The sequence below is a fragment of the Mya arenaria genome, chromosome 11 (genome assembly GCF_026914265.1).
Source record: "Mya arenaria isolate MELC-2E11 chromosome 11, ASM2691426v1".
NCBI classification, from domain to species: Eukaryota; Metazoa; Mollusca; class Bivalvia; order Myida; family Myidae; genus Mya; species Mya arenaria.
The window spans coordinates 53,635,767-53,657,419 of record NC_069132.1 but is presented as its reverse complement, the minus strand read 5'-3'; the positions used below and the strand labels follow the sequence as shown (position 1 = coordinate 53,657,419).

The 21,653-nt window shown below is 41.5% G+C and overlaps 1 protein-coding gene across 1 annotated transcript; it reads left to right on the top strand.

Annotated features, from left to right (window-relative positions):
• The first annotated feature begins 4,355 nt into the window (after window positions 1-4,355).
• LOC128207844 (tumor necrosis factor receptor superfamily member 16-like) lies at window positions 4,356-9,475 on the top strand. The gene is made up of 3 exons (XM_052911013.1): window positions 4,356-4,614; window positions 6,246-6,660; window positions 8,553-9,475. The coding sequence occupies exons 1-3, from the start codon at window positions 4,534-4,536 to the stop codon at window positions 8,768-8,770; spliced, it is 714 nt and encodes a 237-aa protein (XP_052766973.1). The 5' UTR covers window positions 4,356-4,533; the 3' UTR covers window positions 8,771-9,475.
• The last annotated feature ends 12,178 nt before the right edge of the window (window positions 9,476-21,653 follow it).

Genomic DNA, 21,653 nt, shown 5'->3' with positions numbered 1-21,653 from the left:
TATTGAAGAAGGTTTTATAAAAAATATAAACTGTTAAAACATATTTGTAATTATGGGAGAGGTTGTAAGTTTTTAAGCAAAAGTGTTTACATTCACCAAAATTACCTAAAAGACAAATTGACATTTACTCGAATTTTACCACAAAAAACACATTGTAACCGGAAGTAACATTAGCGACATCGATTTTGGACAACCACTATCGATTGTCGCCGACATAGCATTGTCAGCGACGATTAATCGATTGTACTCGATAATCGTTTCATCACTAATTGGTGCCCCTCCCATATCGCCCGCTTAACAGTTATTCAATTTCTAAAGTTAATAAAAGCCACACGTTATACAATTTTGATTGCCTTACCAGATCGAATCACATAAATTCGTGCGTCCCGACATTAAAACTTGACCTCTCTGATGGTCTTTTGTCCCTTTCTTTTTGCATTACGGTTTAAGGGGTTGGGAATAAAAAGGACACTCAAACCTTCGTGGGTCAGATAACGCCTCATTGTGGCGTTGGTTGTATGTAATGGCAATGAAAAGAAAATGACAAGAAAAAGTAACATATTTTTATTGTTCACAGAGTACCTTAAAGCTTCTCTCTCACAGATTTACCGTTTTGACATTTTTTTGTCTTGGAATCTTGGAATGAGCCAATTTTTGCGTTAATATCTGCAAACCAGTGATATAAGACTGCTGACAAAAGATCAGATCGCAGATTTTCATATTTCCGTTCGAAAATTAATATTTCATGGCGATAAGATTTACAAACGGTTTAATAAAAATGCATAAAACATCATTTTTCGAACTAAAATATAAAAATCTGCGATCTATATTTTTGGTCAACAGTCTAATATGACTGGTTTCCATGCATTTTCGCATAAATTGGCTCGTTCCAAAACAAAACATAAATAAAAAAAGTTGTCAAAATGTTCAATCTGTGTGAGTGCAGCTTTAAGGGGTTAAGAATAAAAACACTGTAGTTTTCGTGGATCGGTTAAGGTCAAACAAAGTAACATATCTATATTGTTCATAAAGTACCTCAAAGAACAGTATTAACGTTTGAATTTTAAATATTGCACTATTTTGACCTACTATAATGTATATTTTCCAGCATCAACCCCGCTTTCCAAAAAATAGAGTTGTTATTTTTGTTTTTTCATTATGCACTAGTCAGTTGTAACCACGCCCCCCCCCCTCCCCCCAGGTCAGGGGGTATACCGGGGATAGCCGAGGAAATGGGCCGTGTTTTTACCATTCAGGTGGCCCCGCAGTGCCGGGTGCCGGGTGAATGCGCTGGTTTTGTCTTCGCGCAAAATATAGCGGGAATTGGGCCTAACCTAAGGTCCCTTGGGTGCGGGGGCATATGGCGGGGATTTTAGCCGGCGTTGGCTGGACCGAAAGTCAAAGTCCCCGCTATTCCCCGGACCTGGGGGGGGGGGCGTGGTTACAATTGACTGGTGCATTACGTTTACATCTTTTATTCAACTGTTAAAGTTCATGCTTTAAGTGCTTAATCGTTTTTAGCTAGTCCCTGCGGATTTTTAACAAGCGATACAAACGTATATACTTAGGTCTAAGGTCTGATGTTGACTTGTTGACTTGTATAGCTATGATGTCAAGCTATATTTAGATCCGTATAGGGCATGATCTATATGTGTACAGTGCGAATGACGTGTTTTTATAAATGTTAGTAAATATTTCAACAATTTACGATTGTTTTCTGTCCACGTAATACCAGGTCATATCGGTTGGATTTCGGAATGAAGTAAGAATGTTATAATATAACGGAGAAGACCAGGGGCGGATCCAGGAATTGACGAAAGAGGGGGCGTAGCTAAAGGGCGTAAATCATGCGCCCCTCCCTTGTAACCGAAATTGATATGGTGTTAAATGTTGGGAGGGGGTAGGGGTCATGTAATCATGTAAACTCAATCTTAAAAAAAAAAGGAAAATTATGATGAATTTGCTTGGCCAGTTTAAACGTCATATCTTATGGTCATATTTTAATGATCTTACCAGAGCCTTTTTGTTTCTGTTTTGATCGCCCAATTTAACTTTCATATAAATACAGCTGTTAAAGTTTACAACGATGATAACGTTATAGTTGATACCGTTTCAAGATGAACTATTTTATCGTGTGCTGATATATTTAGATAATTAAAGCATATAGCTGATCTGAATCAGTTATCTCAATATTTGTGAAAAGCACGCAGATCAAATTGGGTCCGTGACAATTTTAGAGTATTAAACATTTGAAAGTTAACAACTATCAGTTGACAATGTTGTTAACGTTAACAATATTCCGAACAAAAGGCCGATTTGTGTGTCATACAAAACAAAGCGTTAATCATCCCAGGGAAAAGTGTTTTCAAAATAAAGGTAAACAATATCATTTACAAAATAAATGTTTAAAATAAAAAGTCTTTACAATTTCTTTGCAAATTTTAATACACACCATTAAGTCGGTCAAAGCAAAACAAGATTCTATATCTTACTAGCTTGGACATATGGGAATGCTTAGATATTCGATCTTTTATTTCAAACTTACGTTGGGATGAACTTATTTTCAGACTTTGTCTTATGGAACCAAGAATCCCTAGTGGAGTACTATCCGGAAGGGAGACCTTCTACTTTGCCCCCAGTAGTCCCCTGTTCAAGTGAACTTAAGTAATTTCCATGATTTATTTATAAAGCTATTATGATTAAATGTGTGTCGTTTGAACTTTTTTCTTGCCTCTCTGCAGTTTCGACTACCGGTACTAAGATTATCACTGTAGTTTTTTTCATCGAGTTATTAAAGCTACACCCTAACAGATTTACCGTTTTGACATTTCTTTTATTTTTTTTTGTCTTTAAATGAGTCAAGGCAAAGAAAACTAGAAATGTGTCCATAGGACACGGATGCCCCCACTTCGGTTTTTTGTCACAGAAAATAAGCCATAATGATTTTTGAAGTATTTTTGGCAAAAAAGGGCCGTAACTCCTAAATGACTAAAGCGATTTCCATGACTATCGAACTTGATCAAGATATTATGGTCACAAACATGTGTTTAAAGTTTGGTGAGGATTGGACAAACAGTTTTCAAGAATTAGATCGGAAACAATCTTCGGGACGTATTTTTCAAGTCTTTTTTTGCAAATAAAGGGCCGTAACTCCTAAATGACAAAAGCGATTTCCATGGCTATCGAACTTGATCAATCATGTATGTAAAGTTTGGTGAGGATTGGACACATACTTTTCAAGAATTAGATTGGAAACATATATTTTTGAAGTATTTTGGCAAAAAAGGGCCGTAACTCCTAAATGACTAAAGCGATTTCCATGACTATCGAACTTGATCAAGATATTATGGTCACAAACATGTGTTTAAACTTTGGTGAGGATTGGACAGACGGTTTTCAAGAATTAGATCGGAAACAATCTTCGGGACGTACGTACGTACGTACGTACGTACGGACAGACGTACGTACGGACAAGGGCAACCCTATATGCCGCCACTTTGTGGGGGCATAAAAAAATGACAAAACGTTCAATCTGTGAGAGGCATATCGAATACGGCAGCGGTAACAAAGAGATCGAGTGTCGGAGTCCGAATGATTAATTCGAGCCTTTATTTGAATCGATGTAAAAAAAGTTATTTATGTGGGAATATATTTGCGTACATCTTGTTTTCCCACAATAATTAATTTGCTGATTTAATACAGTTCTCATTTTTGTTATCACTAGCGGATCCCTCTAAAATCGTCCTTTCAAGTTCACTTTTTAAAGTTGCATTCTCACAGATCATACCGTTTTTATAAACTTCCTTTATTTTTTGTCTTGGACAGAGCAAATTTTGCGTTAATGTCTACAAATCAATGATAATAGATTGCTGACAAAAGATCAGTTCGCAGATTTTCATATTTCCGTTCGAAAATTAATGTTTTATGGCTAACGGTTTTAAGAAAAATGCATAAAACATCAAATTTTGAACTTTAATATGAAAATCTGCGATCTAATTTTTGACAGCAGTCTTATTATTAAGGTTTTCATGCATTTTCGCAAAAAATTGGCTCGATCCAAGACAAAAAAAAACAATTAAAGTTGTCAAAACGTTCACTGATGATGTGCAGCTTTAAATCGACATGTGAGAACAAAACAAATAAAGTACGTCCTAAATGCACCATTTCGGAATAGAAATTGTCAAAAATTGTATTGGGTGAGTACCTTCAAAGCCCCATGCCAAAACAAGTCAAAAGGTCAATTACGCCCCTAAGTAATGCACCCTCTAACGTCGAATCCATGAGCCGCCCCTGGTTTTTTCATAAAAGAGAATTTTATGCGCATCAAAACAAACATTCTATATTTATCGATAAAACTAGGTCATGGCTTTATATGTTCAATAATGTAAACGCAGATCTCAAAGCGAGGGAAAACTGTTTTAAGTTCAACTAAAGCGTTTAAATGCATTGCACAATGGTCTGACATTTAAAAAAAAGATTGATCGGAATGCTATAAGTTCGGAAGTTATTATTTAATGCAAAAATGGAGCAAAAATGAAGCACAGATTTATAACTGCAGTTAACTGGATATTCTCATTTTCTCTGCAAATACCAGCTGTATTACCTGTGGAACCGGTTTGTATTAACCTAATTTCTGCTTGAATATATCGGCATTGAACTGGTTTATGCACATATTATAGTTCTCATTTTATTGCATATAAGTATTAGATATATATACATGTATGTCTGATATGTGTGTAGTGTTTATATCTTCGTGTATCTCGTTCAGTGTTATTTTGGCCTTTACCTTGAACTTTATCAGGGTTTTACAGGGGCGTAGCTAGGCCTCTTTTTATGTGGATTCTTAATTGTGTTAGAAGGGTTCGGGGGCATGCCCCCTCGGAAATTTTGAAAACCATGGTGCATTCTGGGCGTCCTGAGATGCTGTATTTATAACTAGTACTGAAAAATGGACAGTTTTAGGATCGGTATTCAAGTATGCATATTGCAACTTATGGCTTACCTTTTGGATTTATTTAGTCAGAAATCTGAATCATGCAGATTCAGCCGCGTACTCGCGTATAGGCAGCTATACGCGCCTGATTTATATTTGGATGTTTAACTTCATTGTTTGTTTCTGTAGTTTATATTTTATTTAATATTGCTGATTTTATTTGATGCACTGGTTATGCACCAGTCAATTGTAACCACCCCCCCCCCCCCCCCCCTGGGGGTATACCGGGGACAGCCGGGGAAAAGCGCCGTGTTTTTACCTTTCAGGCGGCCCCGCAGTGCCGGGTGAATGCGGTGGTTTTGTCTTCGCGCAAAATATAGCGGGGAATGGGCCTTACCTAGGGTCCCTTGGGTGCGGGGGCATTTGGCGGGGATTTTACCATAAGTTTGTTCCCGCAGGGCGGGGATTTTACCCGGGGTTGGCTGGACCAAAAGTCAAAGTCCCCGCTATTTCCCGGACCTGGAGGGGGGCGTAGTTACAATTGACTGGTGCATTATCTAGTATGCAATACAATAGATAACGCTTGATTATTTAGCTCATATGAAGTCTGCATTAAATTTCAGGCGCGTAGCTTCCTCAGTATACTCGAGTACGCGGCTGATTCCACATGGTTCTGACTAAAAAAAACAAAAAAAAAACAGCTAGAGTTGTAGTATGCGTACTTGACTACATGATCCTAAAATTGTCCATTTTCCAGTACTAAATACAGCATCTCAGAACGACCAGAATGCACCAGATTGCACCATTGTTTTCAAAATTTTCCGAGGGGACATGCCCTCGACCCCCCCAGCACAATTATGAATCCACATTATAAGGGCTAGCTACGCCCCTTAATTTTGATTTATTATATACGATTCGGTAATAAAATACTAGGAAGATATAGTTTTTAAACTTGCAGTTTAAATACCTGAGATTTAGACATATGATATATATATATAAACAGCCAAGTTATGATTTATTTAGATAAGATTTAAACTATATCCTAAATGCAAATAGCTTACTTTTTAAACTTAAGGCTTTAAAATAGGCAGACGTTTAGATTAATATATATTATTTACTATATCATGGTAACGGAGATGGTCGATGCAGGAAGTGTCGACCGTGTGTCATAAAGGCTATTAAATAATCAGACCTATATCGTAAATGCAATTAGTTTCCTTTTTAAACATATTGCACGTTTTTAAAAATGCAGACTTTACAATTAAAATAATATCAACTACTATATATTTAAACGCTAATTGTTACATTGCAGGTGCCCTTTTTTCTTTCAAACTATAAAACGTCGACGCCCATGTGCGACCAGGGTAAGTATTATAGTGAAACTCCAAATGGAGGCGGTCGGTGCAAGAAGTGTCGACCATGTCATAAAGGCTACTCAATAGTCCAACATTGTACAGAGACTAGCGGTTCCAAATGTGAACCGTGTCCAGCAGGTACCTTTAGTGACAGCAGAAACGGGGATTGTAAGAACTGCACAGTTTGTGATAAAGGTTACTTCGTGAGAAAGCCATGCTTACCTTATAAAGACACCAGGTGTCGGAGATGTCCCGAAGGGACTTTCTCGGTAGATGGGACTCGATGGGCGTGTAGATATTGCAGAATCTGCAGCAAACGTCAGGACGAGATCTTACCTTGTACGATTAAAAATGATCGATTATGCACCGAAGGTAAGAACACATCAAGTGGCCGATGGTTTACAGCTGTATTTGTATTATTTCATTTTTATGCCCCCGAAGGTGGGCATATTAAAATCGCACCGTCCGTCCGTCCGTCTGTGCGTCCGTCCGTCCGTCCGGCTCTGTAACTTTCCCTTGTATGGACAGATTTTAAAATAACTTGCCACATGTGTTCCACATACCAAGACGACGTGTGGCGTGCAAGACTCGTGTCCCTACTTCAAAGGTCAAGGTCACACTTAGTGTTTATTCACAATGGAGTGCTGCATATAAGGCCATAGAGTATAGGTTGTCGTGTCCGGGCTGTAACTTTCTCTTGTAAGGACAGATTTTAAAATAACTTGCCACATGTGTACCACATACCAAGACGACGTGTCGCGTGCAAGACCCGTGTCCCTACCTCAAAGTTCAAGGTCACACTTAGTGTTTATTCACAATGGAGTGCTGTATATAAGGACATAGAGTATAGGTTGTCGTGTCCGGGCTGTAACTTTTCCTTGTATGGACAGATTTTAAAATAACTTGCCACATGTGTTCCAAATACCAAGATGATGTGTCGCGTGTAAGACCCATGTCCCTACCTCTAAGTTCAAGGTCACACTTAGTGTTTATTCACAATGGAGTGCTGCATATAAGGACATAGAATATAGGTTGTCGTGTCCAGGCTGTAACTTTCTCTTGTATGGACAGATTTTAAAATAACTTGCCACGTGTGTTCCACATACCAAGACGTGTCGCGTGCAAGACCCGTGTCCCTGCCTCAAAGGTCAAGGTCAGACATAGTGTTTATTCACAATGGAGTGCTGCATATAAGGACATAGAGTATAGGTTGTCGTATCCGGGCTGTAACTTTCCCATTGTATGGACAGATTTTAAAATAACTTGCCACATGTGTTCCACATACCAAGACGACGTGTCGCGTGCAAGACCCGTGTCCCTACCTCAAAGGTCAAGGTCACACTTAGTGTTTATTCACAATGGAGTGCTGCATATAAGGACATAGAGTATAGGTTGTCGTGTCAGGGCTGTTACTTTCCCTTGTAAGGACAGATTTTAAAATCTTTTGCTACATGTGTTCCACATACGAAGACGACGTGTCGTGTGCAAGACCCATGTCCCTACCTGTAAGGTGAAAGATACACTAAGTGTTTATTCACAAGGGAATTCTGAATATAAGGACATAACAGTGTAGGTTGTCAAGTATGGGTGGTATTTTTTATGTTCAGAGGCAATTTAAAATAACTTGCCATATGTATTTGACACGTAAAGGCAAGATCAACTTTTCATGTACTGACCTTGTTCGTAGGTCAATGTCACATTCGGGGGCATTCGTCACATACTGTGACAGCTCTTGTTTCTATTTATAATGCAATGAAATACATGGTAAATCGATTAGATAATCGGATCGAAGGTACAACTTATAGTACAACAACTACATATTTATAAATATATTTACAAAGGTTAAATGCATTCTTGAGAAGCTACCCAATGCAACAATTTATTTCAAACATATTTTAGTTCACAAGTTCTCGTATTCTAAAACGACATTTAGTATAATATTAAACGTGCTTCAACAACAATGAGGAAGATTTGTACAGAACAATTGTGTCAAGGAAATTAAAGTTATATTGCGTCCTGTAAGATGTTTATCGGTAGCTTTTCCGTCCATACGGCATTAAAAAATGAAGCATACACACACACACGCACGCACGCACGCACGCACACACACACACACACACACACACACATACATATATATATGCAAAAAGCTACAGAAACATGCTCAGTAGCAAAAAGTTTAAACATAAACCCGGTTTAGTGGCAATGGGCAACGCCAAATACATACCATTCATATTAATATACGTATTTCTATTCCGTTTCAGATTTTATAATGGCTACCACACAATCTGAAGTGATATGGACAGAGATAGAAGTTGAAGACAATGTTGAATTCAGCATACATACCCGACTAGTACTGGTTGCCACATGCACGGCGATTTCATTTGCCTTCTTAATTGTTTTGCTCGCTTGGACGTTACAAACTTACCATAATTTGGAAGACCGGTATCAGATGACGCTGTGTAAGATTTGTGTCCTGTGACACGTCGATGATCATCCGGAAGTTGTACAGTAATGCACCAGTTATTTGTAAACAAGCCCCGCCCATCCCCACCGCCCGCGCTCCGGGGTTATACTGGGGGTAACCGGGGAAATAGGCCGTGTTTTTACCTTCCCGCAGTGCCGGTCGAATGCGGTGGTTTTTGTCTTCGTGCAAAATATAGCGGGGAATGGGCCTTACCTAGGGTCCCTGGGGTGAAGGGACATTAGGCGGGAATTTACCATCAGTTCGTCCCCGCAGGGCGGGGATTTTACCCGGGCTTGGCTGAACCGAAAGTTAAAGTCCACGCTACTCCCCGGACCTGGGCGGGGCGTGGTAACACTTGACCGGTTCATAAAACGTGTTAATAGTGATATTGTGTCAAGATATCAGTACTAATTAACGCTGTGTTATTTGTGTTTTCTCGGCACGTGGACGCTCACCTGAAATTTGATCACATACACGTGCTAACAAAAATATCATTTTTTTGGAGATCGGTTGTCATTCATGTAGACTCTACGAAGCAGCTGTCCAGAACTAGTAACTATAGTTCTCATGAGAAACCTCAATGAAGGATCCAACCTTTCAACGTTTCTTTATTAAATGATCACCATGTTAAACGTTAGGGCAAGCGGTTTTCAACAGGTTTATTATTTAAGGAATGAATTGCGGGGTTGATGTCATTATCGGGGTATGAACGCAATTGGGTTGGTCAATGTGTGTGGAGTCCGAAGGACTCCACGCGTACCTTGACCAACCCAATTGCGTTCATATCCCCGATAATGACATCAACCCCGCAATTCATTCCTTGTATTTACACCAATAGTTCATTATTTCATTCAAGAATTGTTAAAAAAAATACTTCATTTCATTTAAGAAAATCTTTCAGTAATCCGTTCTTACCCATTCTGTAAATAGAGCGACCCGACTATAACCGGAAACATATTTTTTCAAATGACGTCACAATAACGCGGGAAAAGATCAACCACTTGAAATCACTTTAAAACGTAAAATTGAAACACTTCTGGTACCAATATATTTAAAATATAATTAACACTTTTAAAAATGTTGATCTATATTTTACGGGACCTGCAGACACAATACAACCAATAACAAGATCAATAGCTTTCATGTAAATTGTCATGCAATGAATTACGATCCGAACATATCCGAAGATGTTGCGTTCACCGATTGATGAACGCAATTGCCGAAAGGCAGTTCATTTAAGGAATGGAAGTTGAGGTGTAAGTATCATAGGTCGCACATACTGATAATCTCATATTAAAAGTTCGGTATGGTTTTGTTCAATAATTTCTATGTATATAGATGTTCTAATCTGTAAATATTTACATCATTTATTCCAACATTGCATTCAGATACCTACGGTCTTACAGCATATACATGTACTCCGTTTTGTATGGAGTTAATAAAGCACCGAAACATTACCAGTGCGTTTACCCATTATTAAATTGTTTTAAAGGGACATGTTAATATACACGTATCAATGGTTATTACACAGTTTATGTTTATAGCCCTTCTTCAAGTCGATTGAGGTTCATCGAATGATTGCTTCCTGATATATGTGTAGTAAGATGACTACATAAAAATACACTTAAAGCACACAAAATGAGAAATAATCCCCCCTAGCTAGATGGTTTCTTATATAGAAAAAAAAGATGTTACGATTTGCAAACAATGTGTGGTTCGACCTCCACAGTATATTTGCCACAAATAATGGTAACTACAGAACCAAACAGAGCAGTCAAACTAGAGCTATGAGTAAATTACTATGCGCCTAACGCTCAATGAGACAGATAACGACACAATATTATAAACATCACGCTCAACGACACCCATAACGGCACAATATTATGAACATCACGCTCAACGACACCCATAACGGCACAATATTATGAACATCACGCTCAACGACACCCATAACGGCACAATATTATGAACATCACGCTCAACGACACCCATAACGGCACAATAATATGAACATCACGCTCAACGACACCCATAACGGAACAATATTATGAACATCACGCTCAGCGACACCCATAACGGCACAATATTATGAACATCACGCTCAGCGACACCCATAACGGCACAATATTATGAACATCACGCTCAACGACACCCATAACGGCACAATATTATGAACATCACGCTCAGCGACACCCATAACGGCACAATATTATGAACATCACTCTCAACGACACCCATAACGGCACAATATTATGAACATCACTCTCAACGACACCCATAACGGCACAATATTATGAACATCACGCTCAGCGACACCCATAACGGCACAATATTATGAACATCACGCTCAACGACACCCATAACGGAACAATATTATGAACATCCCGCTCAACGACACCCATAACGGCACAATATTATGAACATCACGCTCAGCGACACCCATAACGGAACAATATTATGAACATCACGCTCAACGACACCCATAACGGCACAATATTATGAACATCACGCTCAGCGACACCCATGACGGCACAATATTATGAACATCACGCTCAGCGACACCCATGACGGCACAAGACTATGAACATCACGCTCAGCGACACCCATGACGGCACAAGACTATGAGATTGACGCTCAACGAGACCCATGACGGCACAATACTAATAGCTTGACGCTCAACGACACCCATGACGGCACAAGACTAATAGCTTGACGCTCAACCAGACCCATGACGGCACAAGACTAATAGCTTGACGCTCAACAAGACCCATGACGGCACAAGACTATTAGCTTGACACTCAACGAGACACATAACGGCACAAAACTATTAGCTTGACGCTCAACGAGACACATAAGGGCACAAAACTATTAGCTTAACGCTCAACGAGACACATAACGGCACAATACTATGAACATGACGCTCAACGAGACACATAACGGCACAAGACTATGAGCTTAACGCTCAACGAGGCACATAACGGCACAAGGCTATGAGCTTAACGCTCAACGAGACCCATGACGGCACAATACTATGAACATGACGCTCAACGAGACACATAACGGTACAAGACTATGAGCTTAACGCTCATTGAGACCCATAACGGCACAAGACTATGAACATGACGCTTAACTAGACCCATAACGACATAAGGCTATGAACTTTGCGCTCAATGAAACACAAAACGGAACAAGGCTAGAGCTTGGCGCTGAACGAGATACATAACGGAACAAGGCTATTAGCTTGGCGATGAACGAAACACAAAACGGCACAAGACTATTAACTTGGCGATCAACGAAGCACAAAACAGCACAAGACTATGAGCCTGGCGATCAACGAAACACAAAACGGCACAAGACTATAGGCTTGGCAATTAACGAAACACAAAACGGCAAAAGGCCAGACGTTGGCGCTCAACGAGCCACATAACGACACAAGACTATGTCTTTGACGCTCAAAGAGAAACATAATGGCACAAGGCCATGTCTTTGACGCTCAACGAGACACATAATGGCACAATACTATGTCTTTGACGCACAACGAGACACACAATGGCACAAGACTATGAGCTTGACGCTCAACGAGACACATAACGGCACAATACTTGGTCTATGACGCTCAATGAGACACATAACGGCAAGAGGCTATGTCTTTGACGCTCAACGAGAAACATAACGGCAAGAGGCTATGTCTTTGATGCTCAACGAGACACATAACGGCAAGAGGCTATGTCTTTGACGCTCAACGAGACACATAACGGCACAAGACTATGTCTTTGACGCTCAACGAGACACACAATGGCACAAGACTATGAGCTTGACGCTCAAAGAGACACACAATGGCACAATACTATGAGCTTGACGCCCAACGAGACACATAACGGCAATAGGCTATGCCTTTGACGCTCAACGAGACACATAACGGCACAATACTATGTCTTTGACGCTCAACGAGACACATAACGGCAAAAGGCTATGTCATTGACGCTCAACGAGACACATAACGGCAAGAGGTTATGTCTCTGACGCTCAATGAGACACATAACGGCAAGAGGCTATGTCTTTGACGCTCAACGAGACACACAATGGCACAGGACTATGAACTTGACGCCCAACGAGACACACAATGGCACAAGACTATGAGCTTGACGCCCAACGAGACACACAATGGCACAATACTATGAGCTTGACGCCCAACGAGAAACATAACGGCAAGATGCAATGTCTTTGACCCTCAACGAGACACATAACTGCAATAGGCTATGTCTTTGACGCTCAACGAGACACATAACGGCACAAGACTATGTTCTTGACTCTCAACGAGACCCATAACGGTACAAGACTATGAGCTTGACGCCCAACGAGACACATAACGACACAAGGCTATGTCCTTGACTCTCAACGAGATCCATAACGGTACAAGACTATGAACTTGACGCTCAACGAGACAAATTACGGCACAAGGCTAGAACATGACGCTCAACGAGACACATAACGGCACAAGGTTATGAACTTGACGCTCAACGAAACCCATGACGACACAATACTATGAAAATGACGCTCAACGAGACACATAACGGAACAAGACTATGAGCTTGACGCTCAACGAGACACATAACGGCACAAGACTATGAGTTTGACGCTTAACTAGACCCATAACGACATAAGGCTATGAGCTTTGCGCTCAATGAAACACAAAACGGAACAAGGGTAGAACTTAGCGTTCAACGAGATACATAACGGCACAAGGCTATTAGCTTGGCGCAGAACGAAACACAAAACGGCACAAGGCTATGAGCTTGACGATCAACGAAGCACAAAACGGCGCAAGACTTTTACCTTGGCGATCAACGAAACAAAAAACGGCACAAGACTATAAGCTTGGCGATCAACGAAACACAAAACGGCACAAGGCCAGAACTTTTCGCTCAACGAGCCATGCAACAGCACAATTCTATGAACATAACGCTCAATGAGACACATAATGACACGAGAATATGAGCTTGGCGCTTAACGAACCACATTATGGCACATGACGATGAGGTTGACGCTCAACGAGACAAATAACTGCACAAGAGTATGCGCTTGACGCTCAACGAGGCATACAACGGCACAAGACTCTACGCTTGACGCTCAACGAGGCACATAACGGCACAAGGCAATGTCCTGACGCTCAACGAGACACACAACGGCACAAGACTATGTCCTTGACGCTCAACAAGGCTAATAATGGCACAAGACTATGAGCTTGGCGCTAAACGAGACACCCAATAGCACAAGACTATGAGCTTGACGATCAACGAGATACAGAACGGCACAAGACTATGTGCGTGACGCTCAACGAGACACATAACGGCACAAGATTATGAACTTGCCGCTCAACGGGACACAGAACGGCACAATACTATAAGCCTAACCCCCCAACGAGACAGATAACGGCACTTGCCGCTCAACGAGACACATAACGGCACAAGACTATGAACATGACTCTCAACGAGGCACATAACGGCACAATACTATGAACATGACACTCAACGAGGCACATAACGGCACAATACTATGAACATGACCATCAACGAGACACATAGCAGCACAAGGCTATGAATATGACTCTCAACGAGACGCATAACGGCACAAGACTATGAACATGACTCTCAACTAGACACATAGCAGCACAAGGCTATGAACATGACTCTCAACGAGACACATAGCAGCACAAGACTAGAACTTGGAGCTCAACTAGACATAAAGCGGCACAAGACTATGAACATGACTCTCAACGAGACACATAGCAGCACAAGGCTATGAACATGACTCTCAACGAGACAGATAACGGCACAAGACTATGAACATGACTCTCAACGAGACGCATAACGGCACAAGACTATGAACTTGACACTCAACGAGACACATAGCAGCACAAGGCTATGAACATGACTCTCAACGAGACGCATAACGGCACAAGACTATGGACATGACTCTCAACGAGACACATAGCAGCACAAGGCTATGAACATGACTCTCAACGAGACGCAGAACGGCACAAGGCTATGAACATGACTCTCAACGAGACACATAATGGCACAAAACTAGAACTTGGCGCTCAACTAGACACAAAGCGGGACAAGACTTTGAACTTGACGCTCAACGAGGCACAAAACGGCACAAGGCTAGAACTTGACTCTCAACGAGACACATAACGGCAAGAGGCTATATCTTTGATGCTCAACGAGACACATAACGGCAAGAGGCTATGTCTTTGACGCTCAACGAGACACATAACGGCAAGAGGCTATGTCTTTGACGCTCAACGAGACACATAACGGCACAAGACTATGTCTTTGACGCTCAACGAGACACACAATGGCACAGGACTATGAACTTGACGCCCAACGAGACACACAATGGCACAATACTATGAGCTTGACTCCCAACGAGACACATAACGGCAAGAGGCTATTTCTTTGACGCTCAACGAAACACATAATGGCAAGAGGCTATGAGCTTGACTCTCAACGAGACCCATAACGGTACAAGACTATGAGCTTGACGCCCAACGAGACACATAACGACACAAGGCTATGTCCTTGACTCTCAACGAGACCCATAACGGTACAAGACTATGAACTTGACGCTCGACGAGACAAATTACGGCACAAGGCTAGAAAATGACGCTCAGCGAGATACATAACGGCACAAGGTTATGAACTTGACGCTCAACGAGACCCATGACGACACAAGACTATGAAAATGACGCTCATTGAGACACATAACGGCACAAGACTATGAGCTTGACGCTCAACGAGATACATAAAGACACATGACTATGAACATGACGCTTAACTAGACCCATGACGACAAAAGGCTATGAACTTCGCGCTAAATGAAACACAAAACGGAATAAGGCTAGAGCTTGGCGCTGAACGATATACATAACGGAACAAGGCTATTAGCTTGGCGCAGAACGAAACACAAAACGGCACAAGGCTATGAACTTCGCACTCAATGAAACACAAAACGGAACAAGGCTAGAACTTAGCGCTCAACGAGATACATAACGGCACAAGGCTATTAGCTTGGCGCTGAACGAAACACAAAACGGCACAAGGCTATGAGCTTGGCGATCAACGAAGCACAAAACGATACAAGACTATTACCTTGGCGATCAACGAAACACAAAACGGCACAAGGCTATAAGCTTGGCGATCAACGAAACACAAAAAGGCACAAGGCCAGAACTTGGCGCTCAACGAGCCATATAACGGCACAAGACTGTGAACATGACGCTCAATGAGACCCATAATGACACAAGACTATGAGCTTTGCGCTCAACGAGCCACATAACGGCACTAGGCTATGAGGTTGACGCTCAACGAGACACATAACGGCACAAGACTATACGCTTGACGCTCAACGAGGCACATACCGGCACAAGGCTATGAGCTTAACGCTCAACGAGACCCATAACGGCACAATACTATGAGTATGACGCTCAACGAGACACATAACGGCACAAGGCTATGAGCTTGACGCTTAACTAGACCAATAACGACACAATGCTATGAACTTTGCACTCAATGAAACACAAAACGGAACAAGGCTAGAACTTAGCATTCAACGAGATACATAACGGAACAATGATATAAGCTTGGCGCTGAACGAAACACAAAACGGCACAAGGCTATGAGCTTGTCGATCAACGAAGCACAAAACGGCACAAGACTATTACCTTTGCGATCAACGAAACACAAAACGGCACAAGGCTATAAGCTTGGCGATCAACGAAACACAAAACGGCACAAGGCCAGAACTTTTCACTCAACGAGCCATGTAATAGCACAAGACAATGAACATAACGCTCAATGAGACACATAATGACACGAGAATATGAGCTTGGCGCTCAACGAACCACATTACGGCACAAGGCGATGAGGTTGACGCTCAACGAGACACATAACTGCACAAGAGTATGCGCTTGACGTTCAACGAGGCACACAACGGCACAAGAATATGTCCTTGACGCTCAACGAGGCACATAACGGCACAAACACAAGACTATGCGCTTGACGCTCAACGAGGCACAAAACGGCACAAGACTATGCGCTTGACGCTCAACGAGGCACATAACGGCACAAGGCAATGTTCTGACGCTCAACGAGACACACAACGGCACAAGACTATGTCCTTGACGCTCAACGAGGCTAATAATGGCACAAGACTATGAGCTTGGCGCTCAACGAGACACACAACGGCACAAGACTATGAGCTTGACGCTCAATGAGATACAGAATGGCACAAGACTATGTGCGTGACGCTCAACGAGACACATAACGGCACAAGATTATGAACTTGCCGCTCAACGAGACACAGAACGGCACAAGAGCATGAACTTGCCGCTCAACGAGACACAGAACGGCATAAGACTATGAACATGACTCTCAACGAGACACATAACGGCACAAGACTATGAACATGACCCTCAACGAGGCACATAACGGCACAATACTATGAACATGACTCTCGACGAGACACATAGCAGCACAAGGCTATAAAAATGACTCTCAACGAGACACATAGCTGCACAAGGCTATGAACATGACTCTCAACGAGACGCATAACGGCACAAGACTATGAACATGACTCTCAACGAGACACATAACGGCACAAGGCTATGAACATGACTCTCAACGAGACGCATAACGGCACAAGGCTACGAACATGACTCTCAACGAGACGCATAACGGCACAAGACTAGAACTTGGCGCTCAACGAGACAAAAAAGGGCACAAGGCTTTTAACTTGACGCTCAACGAGACACAAAACGGCACAATGCTAGAACTTGACGCTCAACGAGCCATGTAATAGCACAAGACAATGACCATAACGCTCAATGAGACACATAATGACACGAGAATATGAGCTTGGCGCTCAACGAACCACATTACGGCACAAGGCGATGAGGTTGACGCTCAACGAGACACATAACTGCACAAGACAATGCGCTTGACGTTCAACGAGGCACACAACGGCACAAGAATATGTCCTTGACGCTCAACGAGGCACATAACGGCACAAGACTATGCGCTTGACGCTCAACGAGGCACATAACGGCACAAGACTATGCGCTTGACGCTCAACGAGGCACAAAACGGCACAAGACTATGCGCTTGACGCTCAACGAGGCACATAACGGCACAAGGCAATGTTCTGACGCTCAACGAGACACACAACGGCACAAGACTATGTCCTTGACGCTCAACGAGGCTAATAATGGCACAAGACTATGAGCTTGGCGCTCAACGAGACACACAACGGCACAAGACTATGAGCTTGACGCTCAATGAGATACAGAATGGCACAAGACTATGTGCGTGACGCTCAACGAGACACATAACGGCACAAGATTATGAACTTGCCGCTCAACGAGACACAGAACGGCACAAGAGTATGAACTTGCCGCTCAACGAGACACAGAACGGCATAAGACTATGAACATGACTCTCAACGAGACACATAACGGCACAAGACTATGAACATGACCCTCAACGAGGCACATAACGGCACAATACTATGAACATGACTCTCGACGAGACACATAGCAGCACAAGGCTATTAAAATGACTCTCAACGAGACACATATCTGCACAAGGCTATGAACATGACTCTCAACGAGACGCATAACGGCACAAGACTATGAACATGACTCTCAACGAGACACATAGCAGCACAAGGCTATGAACATGACTCTCAACGAGACGCATAACGGCACAAGGCTACGAACATGACTCTCAACGAGACGCATAACGGCACAAGACTAGAACTTGGCGCTCAACGAGACAAAAAAGGGCACAAGGCTTTGAACTTGACGCTCAACGAGACACAAAACGGCACAATGCTAGAACTTGACGCTCAACGAGACACAAAACGGCACAAGACTTTGAACTTGACGCTCAACGAGACACAAAACGGCACAAGGCTTTGAACTTGACGCTCTATGAGACACAAAACGGCACAAGGCTTTGAACTTGACTCTCAACGAGACACAAAACGGCACAAGGTTTTGAACTTGACGCTCAACGAGACAAAAAAGGGCACAAGGCTTTGAACTTGACGCTCAACGAGACACAAAACGACACAAGGCTAGAACTTGACGCTCAACAAGACACGAAACGGCACAATGCTTTGAACTTGACGCTCAACGAGACACAAAACGGCACAAGGCTTTGAACTTGACGCTCAATGAGACACAAAACGGCACAAGGCTTTGAACTTGACGTTCAACGAGACACAAAACGGCACAAGGCTAGAACTTGGCACTCAACGAGACACAAAACGGCACAAAGCTTTGAACTTGACGCTCAACGGGACACAAAACGGCACACGGCTAGAACTTGACGCTCAACGAGACACAAGACGGCACAAGGCTTTGAACTTGACGCTCAACGAGACACAAAATGGCACAAGGCCATGAACTTGACGCTCAACGAGACACAAAACGGCAAAAGGCTTTGAACTTGACGCTCAACGAGACACAAAACGGCACAAGGCTTTGAACTTGACGCTCAACGAGACACAAAACGGCACAAGGCTAGAACTTGACGCTCAACGAGACACAAAACGGCACAAGGCTTTGAACTTGACGCTCAACGAGACACAAAACGGCAAAAGGCTTTGAACTTGACGCTCAACGAGACACAAAACGGCACAAGGCTTTGAACTTGACGCTCAACGAGACGCAAAACGGCACAAGGCTAGAACTTGGCGCTCAATGAGACACATAACGGCACAAGGCTAGAACTTGACGCTCAAGGAGACACAAAACGGCACAAGGCTAGAACTTGGCGCTCAACGAGACACATAACGGCACAAGGCTAGAAGTTGGCGCTCAACGAGACACATTACGGGACAAAAATAAGAGCGTGAAGCTCAAGTAAAAAATAATGGCACAAGACAGCCGATAACTTTGTATTATCTTATCTATAAGGTAAAACAAACCAAACACATCACAATGACAATTTAAATAACACAATTTAAACGTAAATGTTACAGTTTGTTTTAATGAAAACACTCTTTACTTTTGGGGAATATGACATCGTGAACATCTTTAAAGGATTATAACGTCTTTCTATGTATTTGCAAACGTGATACCATTAAATTGAACAGTTCAAACAAGAATGCAATTTATCCATCGGACATGAAGTACTTACAAGTGAATGCCTGCTTTGTCATAAACAGTGAAATCTATGTTTTCATTGAATGAATGGTGCTAAATAAAAGGAACAATGATTATAAGAGTAATATCTAGTCTTATACATTTCTGTTTTGAATTCTTTATGTAATGTTATTGCTAAAAGTTATTTAAGAGACTGAATCATTTCAGTTTGCACATTTTTTATGACTCAATATTCACGGGTTTACAAACCTGAACAGCATTAATGTACATAACATGTTTGATAAACGACTCAAGATTTACTTCATCGTCTTGGAATGAAAAGAATGTCGCAATGACTTCTTAAATAAACAAAAATCTTACCCAAAATAATTTAACCTTTCAATTGAAATAAATAGTTGATGTTTATCATATTTAAATGAAAACCTCTGGTGTAGCAGAACGAAGTAACTGAATGCCTGTTCCAGCAAGGATGCACAGCATGTGCATATTTTGTGCTTTTATATCTTAGATATGCATGTAAAGGCATTGATGCGCGTTAAAGAATATCTCTCTTGTGTGTAAGTAAGTCCCGGACTACTGTAGAAGGACATACCTGGTTCGTTTGGATATAGATCATAATGCGTAAAGGGACTAGACACCAGATGAAACAATCGCAACAACAACAAAAAAAAGAAAATTGTCAAAAATCTACTCAAAATTGACATCGTGTACAACGCATTGGATCTTACTTACTGATGTCTCACATGTATCTTTCGCAGTTTTTGTGTATGTTTTCAAATCGAAGTTTACTTGGTTTGTCTACCACGTAAATCCCAGTTTATTTAAAAATAGCGTCATTATCTGTACCTGTTCTTATCACGTGGCTATCACATGCTAAATATACACACCATAAGCTGGGAAACCATTATGCGCTACTTTTAAACGGGTAAACTCAACTTAGACAGCGACAAAATATTATTTTAATCATGTAAAAAGATATGGTGTCGACCTCGTACTTGTTCTTTTTGTTGTATTGACTATTCTAAGCTTGTTTTGTAGAAATACTGTATTTGCCGATGTCTAGCCCCTTGATGATAGTAATTTTCAAGGCGCAAACACGTTTTTGATGTAAAGTATATTTCAATAATAAAAAACAACAACATCTATCCTTACCTTTATGAGTGCTCCGAGAGCTCTTTAAAAGCAGCGTAACGGCCCCTTTACATCTTTTTCTATCGCGTTACGTCCCTAAGTACGAAAATTTACATTAGTTTGCTGCGCATACATTTTGATGCATGTATAAGATATCGGTGTTCCTTTGTAAGCTATGCAGATTTGCATACTATATGTGTGTATTTTTTGTATGTTTTCTGTCTGTGTTATTTTGTATGTTGTCTGTATGTGTATATTTGTATACTATATGTGTGTATTGTGTGTTTGTGTGTGTTGTTTTGTATGTTGTATGTGTGTGTTTTTTGTATGTTGTCTGTACATTTTGATGCATGTGTACGATTTCGGTGTTGTTTTGTATGTTGGCTGAGTGTTTTTTTGTATGTTGTCTGTTCATTTTGTGTGCAGATTTGTATGTTGTCTGTGTGTGTTTTTTATGTTGCTGTGTTATTTGTTTGTATCTAGTCTGTGTTTGTTGTTTTGTACGTTAGGTGTTTCTCGCTAAGTATATAATGTGCCTTTAAACAGGTTAATCGCTAGCAGTTTGGCGACAGGGCATGGCCCTGTATTCACCATTGT